The sequence below is a fragment of the Gekko japonicus genome, unplaced genomic scaffold, assembly GCF_001447785.1.
Source record: "Gekko japonicus isolate JY-2015 unplaced genomic scaffold, Gekko_japonicus_V1.1 scaffold55, whole genome shotgun sequence".
NCBI lineage: Eukaryota > Metazoa > Chordata > Lepidosauria > Squamata > Gekkonidae > Gekko > Gekko japonicus.
Genome location: NW_015160837.1, coordinates 137415 through 147546, shown reverse-complemented (window position 1 = coordinate 147546; position 10132 = coordinate 137415). Strand labels below are relative to the sequence as shown.

Sequence of the window (10132 nt, the reverse complement as noted above, 5' to 3'; positions counted from 1 at the left end):
GGTGGAATTGGGATTAAGGAATGTATATTCGCTCATATGAATTCTCTGATGGTATCTGCCCTATTCTCCATTCCAGAATATTATAAAACATTATGAATTCAGCCTTCTTTGTAGCTTAGACAGTTGTGCGTAGAGGTAGTGTTTGCCTGGGACACTGTAGCAGACCTGAGTGCCTGGGACATTACTCTCCATTCCAGGATATTATAAAACATTATGAATTCAGCCTTTTTTGTAGCTTAGACAGTTGTGCGTAGGGGTAGTGTTTGCCTGGGACATCTGTAGCAGACCTGAGTGCCTGGGACATTTGTAATAGATCAAGAAACTGACCAAGCTTTGAGAACTAATGCTAGCACTTTATTATGTTGTATGTTTATGGTTTTAAATTCATGTTGGGGTTTTATCAGTTTTTGTATTGAATGAATTGTTTTATATTGTTGTAAGCTGCCCTGAGCAGGCTTTGCTGGGAGGGCGGGGTAAAAAATCTAATGAAGTAAGTAAATAAATAAATCAAATTACATTATTCAATTTATTTAATAAATCTGCTTTTGGCTTGAATTTTACAAGCTGTTTCACGTATTTATTTATTTATTTGCAAAATGCAGCTAAGAAACCTTAATAAATAAGATCAGAGCCTGTAATACCTTACAGCATTCTGGATTTAGGGGCACGGATTAAATTTGAGTCACGTGAGGTTTAGGTTGAGCATCCCCTGACCATAACATTTACAGCATAGTGTTTTTTAGAGACTTCAGTGAACTAATTCCTCTTCTTTCTGCTTCTTTTTTACAAACATTTTTTTAATAACTGACACTCAACTGCCCTTGTGCATTTTATGGTTTCTGGAGCTCTGTCATCTTTAGGCCTTCTTTTCTTTTTCCTTGATTCCAGCCTAATGTGCATCTGGTGTGGAGAAATCCCTTCTCTCTGTCCTATTGGTAGGCATAGAACTATCATGTCTGCTTTTAGAAGGAGTGATGATAACAAAAATGAAGAGATTAGATTAATACTTGCCTTAGGTACACCCAACACTAATGAGAGTCTGGACACAAAACTAGAACCTTCTGTTTATTGACTTTCTGCTTTTCTAGTCAAGGCTGACTTTTACATGTTTCTTTGAAATGGTACCTGCTATATCCATTTTTTCCTGTTCTACTTTCTGGGGTCTTTTCAGAGTCTATTTCATGTTAGTACTGTATCCCTATTTGTGAGGCTTCATTCTTTCGTGGTGTTTTTACAGTCTCTCCTTCAGTAGATAGTTAAAATTTGTCTTCCCATATTTTTGTTAAGATCTTGACTTTCAAAATATTATTTTCACATGAGTGAGCTGTTCTGTCAGTGATAAAATGCATGATTGTGTCTCGTGTTTATAAGCTTTTCTTTGCTTGTGTTGTAATCTTTCTGTTTCTTCTTTGTGAGCATTAAAATATTAATTTTGCATAGATGCTATCTTGTCCTTCACACTCTGCAGCTGAGTGTAGCATTTTAGCTCCTTTTCAACACATTTGTTTCCTAAATAATTATAGTTAGACCTTGATCTTTTGTAAGTGTCCTAGCACGCCTGTGCCTGGACTTCCCCCAGGAGATCATCCTCCGACTCTCCAACGCTCTGGCTCACACCCCCCAACTCACCAGGACATCAACTTCCCTCTTGGTCCAGGCCCCCAGCTTGCCCACTCCAGTGCAATGGGGACAGCCATAGCAGGGGAAGATGGCGGCAGCAAGTAACCTCTCCATGCCTTATCGTGCCTACCGGCGTTCCGTTGGCAGGCCCAGCTGAGCAAGGCCCCGACCCCGAGGAGGCTGAGCAGTGGCCTGGGGCAGTGCCCCAGCCAGGTGGGCCAGCAGAAAGTGGCAAGGCTCACTGAGAGCCCGAAGGACTGACAAGCCCGCAGTGGGCTAAGACACCCACCCTACCCTGCCCTGCAACAGAGCGGGGTGGTGGGGCCTGACAGCCTCTCCGGCCAGCATGGGAATCGCTGGCCGGCCCCATCCCAACTCCGGACAGGGCATGGAGGCTTAAATCTGGGGTTGGGGTCAGGCGGGGAGGAGAGAAGGAACTGGGAGTGGAGACAAGAATGGGCAGGGGGATAAAAGGAGGCCAGCCCAAGAAGTCAGGGAGGAGAAGGCTGGTGGCTTGACCAGAAGAGGAGGGGTTAGTGAAGTAAACCCCCCCCCCATGTTTCTGAGACACCGGGCAGCCTCAAAGGGAAAAGAAAGTCACAACAATGACTGGTGGGGGCCCACCAGGTGCGGAGGCAGGACTTGACAATAAGGTCAAAGGCACTTGGATAGCAAATGAATTCAAAATGTCTGTTGGTTTGATCTTGCTCATATGTATTGACTCCAGTATACACTTGTACACACATCAGGACCACTGAAATTAGCAAGCGTTTGAGCTCCTGTAATTATGCACTGGGTTATGATAACTAGTTTGAAATCAAGCATTATTAAAAGGTAATACATAATAGATCCTCAGGGGAACAAATTTGCCTTCACATAGTCTGTTAGATTAGCTCAGGGCACATTGTTCATTGCTTTCTAGGTGTCCGAAGAGTTGAAGAATATTCTTCAGCTACTTAGTCGTTAGCTTTTTTTTACTGGAGAGTGGGCAGAAGGCCCTTAAACATGACAGGACAGAGCACTGCTTGACAGCTTGGATGGATAATCAGGTAACAGGAGAGATCAAATTCTTTGGCACTTCCTGGACCATTCTTGATGTCTTCCTACTTCAGAATAAGTTCTGCATTGCTTCTGGTGACTGTTTCTTTCTTGTTTTAATAGTGGAAGACACTATGGATTATCTACTAGAATTGTCCACGGCTGCTAAGCGGGTAACGTCTTTGTCCGAAGTCTCAGGCTTTGATTCCATCTCTGCATCATTGTTTGTTGAAAATCAGCCAAGCATTGTGTCTAATGAAACAGAGGACCAGAGTTCTTCTGAAATAAAAACTGTGAAGTTAAATGAAGAATCGGAGGAGTTTTCATCATCGGGAGAACTGATTTATTTACTACGTAATTCTTTTGGGAAACATTATCTCAATAGTGAATCGAAGGATCTGAGGAATGACCAAGTCTCAGGTACTCGGTCTCCAGCTTTGGGCAACAGTAGTTCTAGCCGTGTTAAGACGTTATCTGAATGTGCAATGTCCAGCTTGGGTTATGATGCTGTACTTTCTTCCCAACAAATGGAAGCAGACAGTGAAAAAGCGGAGAACTTCCTACCTACTTTAAACCCCGATTACTATAGAATCTCTGAACCAGTTTTAGGAAAGTCCAGAGTTCAGGCAAACAACCCATTGGAGGACATGGCTATCTTTGCACAAATCCCAGAGAACTGTAGTTTGCCAGAAGTAGTACTAGACAGTAGTGCCGTTCCAGAAACCATTACACAAACCAGCGTGGAAATACCTTGTGCTAATCCGGATGAGATACAGAATGCTATACTGGACCACACCATGTTAAATGGCATGCCTACTCAGTTCTGCCAGGGAGTTGCTGAGCATGAAGTGACTGCTTTTGACAATTCTAGTTCCCATGGCACTAACAAAGAGAAAAATACAGCAGTTGTTTGTTATAATCCTAGAAATATTTCTGTTCCTGACTTGTGCCCAGCAGCCAGTTTTAAATTGGCCCCTCTTGTGAATGTTGACCAGTCTCAACAGGCATGGAATTCACATATTTCTGTTCTTCAGAAACACTGCCACGAGTCTACCTGGAATTTAATGGCTCCTGCCTTTTATCCACAAAGTTATAGCTTTGTAACTCCAGTTGCATTCAGCCCAGAACACTGGCGATCTACTTCAAATTACAGGACTTTTGGAAAAATAGATGCCCCGCAAGAATCTTCACAGTGCTGGGATATCTACTCTTCCTTGGTGAAGACCTTGGGAAATAAAAATGAGAGCCAAAAAACTAATCTGTCTCAAGTACATCAGCTTTCTGTTTCTCACATGAGAAGAAAGACACCATTTGTGGGTCATGTGCTTGTTCTTCTCAGAGGAGTTCCAGGATCTGGCAAATCATATTTAGCAAGGTAGGTTGTTCTGTTGATGATTATAGACTACCTGCAATAATCTTATTGTGGTATTTATGGAAGAAAAAGAATCCAGCCCATTTTGTATGGTGGCTCACAGGAGAAGACTATGAGAATACTACAAAGGTGCCCTAGACATAGAATATCTCAAAAAGGATGTTGCAGTGCTGGAAGAAGTACAGAAGTATAGAAGAGGTTGGAACACTTTGCCTGTGGTGAAAGGCTGAAGAGTCTGGGGCTTTTCAGTTTAGAATAAAGATAGCGGTGAATGTGATAGTTTATAAAACTATGCACGAGGTGGATGAAGAGGACTTTTTCTCCCTGTCCCATAATACTAGAACCCAGACACCCAGTGAAGTTGATGAGCAAATATGTTCAGGCTAGACAAAAATAAATAATTATTGAATGAATAGCTAAATTTTGGAATTCGCTGCCAGTAGATGTACTGATGGCCAGAAGCATTAGATGGCTTTAAAAGAGGGTTAGACAGACTCATGGAGGAAAGGTCCATTGGTAGCTACTAGCCATGTTGACTAAAGGGAACCTCCACACTTGGAAGCAGCAGATCTCTAGATTCCAGAGCTAGGAGGCAGCACCGGGGGAAGGCCTTGGCCTCTGTGTCCTGTTTAGCCTTCCAGGGTAACCAGTTGCCTGCTGTGTTGAGCAATATGCTAGACTACATGGATCACTGGTCTGATCCAGCAGGATTCTTCTAATTTCTTATTTGTCTGGCAAGGTCAGTATTGTCTATTTTGACTGGCAATGGCTCTCCAGAATCTTGCATTGAGGTTTCTCACATGAGCTATTATGAGGTCTCAGGTAGAGGTCTTTCACATCATTTATTACCTGATCCTTTTATCAAGGGATGCCAGGGACTGAACCTGGGACTTCTGCATGCAGAGCAAGTGTTCTATTACTGAGCCATGGCTCCTTACGTTATACCCTATTCCTACCTAGTGAAGAGTGTGGACTGCAGTGTTCCCTCTAAGCTGAGTTAGTGTGAGCCAGCTCACAGTTTTTTTAGCCTCCGGCTCACACATTTTTGTCTTAGCTCAGGAAGGATGGCTCCAGAGCAAACTAATTTATGCAGTAGCCAAATCGCTTGCGCACAACTGTAATGCCAGTAGCTCACAAAGTAGCATTTTTGCTCACAAGCCTCCACAGCTTAGAGGGAGCATTGGTGTGGAGATGAGTCTTTCATAAAGCATGTTTTTCTTGGTTTCTTAGGTAAATGTCTTTTTATAATAAATTTTAAATAGTTACACCCCATCTACTAAAATTAAGAATCACAGTTTTTAGTGAACCCCACCACATACTTGAAGGAAATTTTTAAAAGATGTACTGTATCCAGAAAGAATATTCACAAGATTAGAGACATAGTGCTGGCTTCCTGCAATAATGTGAGCCAGGCCAGGAACGGCATAGGGGGCGCTCTCAGAGTACGGAGTGAGTAAGACGAGAGCACCAACTCAAGAAGCGTAGTCAAGGTCCAGTCCAAGGTTAAGCACAGAGTCAAGAGTCTAGTCCAAGAGTCAGTCCATAAAGCAAGGTCTGAGAATCAGAGGGTTACTCATGAGTAGGTTCAGGAACAAGATGAGGGCAGAGTCAAGAAGTAGTTCAAAGAGTCACATGGTAGAGGCAGGATCCGATGCAGTGTTATTTACCTACGTACCTTTACCTATTTTGCTCTATGGAAGCTTCTGCCCCTCAATGACTTTTTTCTGTTCTCTTCCCCCATCTTCAACTTTCCCTCATTACCTTTTCTGCTCCTCCGCCTTTACTTTCCCATGCTCCTTCCTCTTACCTTTTTAGTCGTTTCTATCCCCCCTTCGCTGTTACCTTCCCACCGAAGTGGTACCTATTTATCTACTTGCAATTTCTTGCTTTCGAACTGCTAGGTTGGCAGGAGCTAGAACTAGAGACGGGAGCTCACTCCGTCATGCGGCACACTAGGGTCTCGAACTGCTGAACTACCGACCTTTTTTCCCCTGTGCTAGCAGTAATTGAAACTTGGAATTCTCTGGAATGGAGGCCTCAGGTTGCCTAGCATTGCTTCAGTGTTAGTATTGCTTCTGTGATTTGGGAGTTTTTCCAACACCTAGTGTACTTATTTTAACATTTGATATTTTTCAAAATTAGCTATACTGTTGTTGTATATGATAGCATCATGATAGAAAATAAAACTTCATGGCATGAAGGTTTGCGTCATTGACTCATTAGTATATTGCACATTTTGTTCTTTAAATGTTTTGGAGCAACATCGCTAAAAATACTGGTTTCTTTTCCTGATTTTTTTCACAGGTCTTTGCTTGAGGATAATCCTGGTGGAATTATTCTTAGTACAGATGACTATTTTTATACAAAAAGTGGACAATACCAGTTTAATCCTGATCGCTTATCAGAGGCACATGAATGGAACTGGAAACGTGGTAAGAGCCAGATATAGTAGAGTAACAATAAAGAGTACAGGAATCTAGGAACAGAGTAAAATTCCATGGAGTTCTTGTGCTACGATTGGAGCCGTCTTTCCAATATGTAGGTACATACTGGAAAAATAACTGGATGTTGGTCCTATAGAACAGTATTCATTCTCTAGTAACTCAAGCTAGTTGTCGCTGATTTTGTTACTGGAAAGCAACAATAAAAATACCAGAAAACTGCCAGAGGGTGAGAGAATAAATAGAGTACAAAAGTTTAATGTGTATTCTTAAACTATGAACCTGTATTCAAGGGTCCGTATACAAGCAGATATTTTTTTAAAAAAAACCAATGCATCAAAATGATACCATGGGTTGAGCATTAGGGGTGCGCACGAACCGGATCATGAACTAAAGTTCATGACAAATATTGGCCAGTTCATGGTTCGTGAACTGAAGTTCGTGGCAGGTCAACTGGCCCAAACTTTCCACAAACTTTCAAACTGTTTGTGGTGGTTTGTTTCCATCTGTGAAGGGATACATTTTCAGACAGTCTCCACTCAATCTAAATGTTTACCAAACTTTAAAGCAGCTACTCTTGTTAATTTCAAGAGGGTTTTCCCCCTCCCTTTTGCTGATGTTCCTTTGTGTTTCCTTCCCATTTTTTGCACAGAGCTTGCAAATCCCCCCCACCCGGCCTGGATTTGTTGTGACTCTATGCTTTGAGAGCAGTCCTTTTAAGCTCACAATGCCAGTGGTACTGGGGTCTGCTGGGTATTCTGCACATTGTAACTGGTTGTGCTGGGTTTGCAAAATCCCCCTTCTCCCACTTGGATTTCTTGTGACACTGTGTTTTGAAATTAGTCCTTTTACGCTTGCATTGCCACAGTGGCACCAGTTTCTGCTGGCCATTCTGTACTGGTTGTGCTGGGTTTGAAAAAAAAGTTGTCCCTCCCCCTTCAGTTTGTACTGCAGGGATTCTCTGGTTTGGCATTAGTGTCCTGTTGTTGGTTGTGCTGGGCTTGCAATCAAGGCTCCCTCTAAGCTGTGGAGCCTTGTCAGCCAAAATTCTACTTTGTGAGCCACCAGCATTAAAGTTGTGAGCAGGTGATTTGGCTGCTGCATAAATTAGTTTGCTCTGGAGCCCTCCTCCCTGAGCTAAGACAAAAAGGTGTGAGCCGGAGGCTAAAAAACCATGAGCTGGCTCACGCTAACTCATCTTAGAGGAAATATGCTTGCAAACCCCCCCCCCCCCCGGCTTGCTTGGATCGTGGTTCTGTACTTCACATCAGTCCTGTTGATCTGGCATTGCCACAATGGAACTAGATTCTGCTGGGCATTCTTTGATTACACTGGTATTGCTGGGCACTCTGTACATGGCACTGGTTCTGCTGGGCTTGCAAAAATGCCCCCCTTGTCAGTTTCTACTATGGAGATGCTCTGGCTTGCCTTTAGTCCTGTTGGGTTTGCACTAGGGATGCCATTCCCCAATCAGGGGCGGGGATTCTCTGCTTTGAGGACCCCTCCCCCACTTCGGAAGCATCGGACAGTGGGGGGAAATGGTGGAGGTCAGGTGACGCTCTAGAATTTCCTTCCTCCTAGTCTGGTAGACATAGAGACTAGGCTAGAGTGTCACAGCTGCCGGAGGCCTTGCAGTCTGCAGAGTTCCGTCTAACCTGCACAGTGCAGCAACTTTTAGGTCAGCCCAGAGGTTCATCTGCTTCTCCTGAGATGGCCTGGCCCCACCTACGGGTCGCTTCTCCTCCTCCTCTAGCTGACAATGGCAGCGGGGCTTGCATAGCTTTCGTTGCCTTCTCACAGCGGCAGCGGCTACATGCCTGCCCTCTCGCCCAGCAACCGCTGACATCTCTGCCTTCATGGGAGCACCCATTAGCCTGCCTTCCCAGAGGGAACACCAGCCAGGCAGCCCCCGCCATGCCTCTTGCAGCCCCACGGGGAGACTGCAAGCTGGAGAGCGAAAGGGGCTGCTTTTTGTAGAAATGCAACCCTTCCTTCCATGTCCTCTCTGCAAGCGATGAGAGGTGTAATCTAGTCGCTTGCAGAGAGACAGGGGGCTTTAGAAGTGATTTCAGCCAAAAGGGAAAACACCAATTCTACCACACAGCAGCCTGCAAGTCCTGGCGCTTGCCCTTTGCAAAGATGGCTGCCTTGGGTGCTGTGTTGAAGTATGGAGGAAAGCATGAAAGGTGGCGCTGTGCAGGGTGAATGGAGTCATGTGAAAGGCGGCAGGACGGCTGTTTTCCCGTGATAAGAGCTGAGGGGAGTTGGGAATGGAGTGGACTGTGGGAGAGTTGCCTGGAATTTGAGGGAGGGTGTGCTGCTTTGCAGTGAGGGGTGCCCCCCCCCAGTTATTTTTCATCAGGGGCAGCTCTGCAGGCTCCGTTGGGTGCCAAAGGCAGGCAGGAAGAGGGCTGGTATCTGAAGATGTGGTACCTGAAGGGGTAGAAAAGAGAAGTAGGAATCCCGTGGCACCCTAAAAGTCTAACAAGATTTTGTTAAACAGAAGGACTAAACGGTAGTCTGGAACTCACTTCTTGCAGCAGAATGAGGGTGGTGGGGATGTACTTCTGCAGCCGCTACAATTGGTTTCTGAACAGCTCTCTCCTGTAAAAAGCCCGGTTAAAGCAGGGAAATCGCTCCTCAGGGAGCAACTTTCTAGCCAGCCCTTTGCCTGCTGTGTTTCTATGTGTGGGCTATCTTTAAGAGAAGAGAGTGGTTTGAAAAATGTGCCCCTTCCCACAGTCTGAACAGCTGGGTCCTGAAACGTGGGAGAGGAACTGCATTGGCTGTACCTTTGCAGTCTCACAGCGTACTGTTCTGGCCTGGGAATGTCACAGTCTTTTAACGTCGTATTCCTAGTCCCACTGCATCCTTAAATGGCAGTGTTTGTTGCGCAGAGCGTGTGTAGTGGTCCCCAGACCAGTCTAAGCCAAGACAGCACCTTAGCAGACTTTCCAGCCTCCCAGCTCTTACCAGTTCTTTGCTGTTCTGTCCCTCTATAGTAACCACACTGCACAGTCCAGTGGTACACTATATACAAGGGTTTATTCACAGAATATACATAGACAAAATGCTTCGCCAGACACTTGTTACCTCCGAAGAGAGCGTACATGGCTTCTGTACAGACTTATATACACAGTAGCACCAATCAGCAACAAGCTGAGTCATGATGACTGCACACTGTCCAGTGCCAGCCATAACCGGTTTGAACAGGCTTATCAGTCCACCTGCTGACATGTAGCTGTCACTGAACTGTCAGTTAGATCCTAATGATCTTCCTGCTATCTGATTAACATACAACACTCCCCCTTAATCTGTAGTAGGAAGGATCATGTTGAGTCTCCCCCTAAGGTTTACAAACTGCATTTCATTTAAACCTTTGGTAAACATATCAGCGACATTTACAGTTGATTTACAATGTTTTATAGCAATCAATTTCCTCTGTACAATGTCTCTTACATTTTGATATCTAATGTTAATATGGCGAGACCTAGGTCTGATACCCTGAGCATCTGCCAACATTTCAGCTGCTGTATTGTCACAATACACAATCATAGGCATTTCATGTTGTACATTGAAATCCACCAATAATTGATTTAGCCATTCTAATTGTATGGCACAGTCATTCAAGGCCGCGTATTCGCTTTCACAGGTGCTGGTC

At 44.5% G+C, this 10132-nt stretch overlaps 1 protein-coding gene across 1 annotated transcript in view; it reads left to right on the top strand.

Annotated features, from left to right (window-relative positions):
* N4BP2 (NEDD4 binding protein 2) overlaps positions 1 to 10132 on the top strand; it is a 46266-nt gene that overhangs the window by 833 nt on the left and 35301 nt on the right. The window contains exons 2-3 of the mRNA XM_015418343.1: positions 2782 to 4033; positions 6335 to 6462. Coding sequence (XP_015273829.1) covers positions 2782 to 4033; positions 6335 to 6462 — 1380 coding nt within the window. The remainder of the gene's footprint in view (positions 1 to 2781; positions 4034 to 6334; positions 6463 to 10132) is intronic.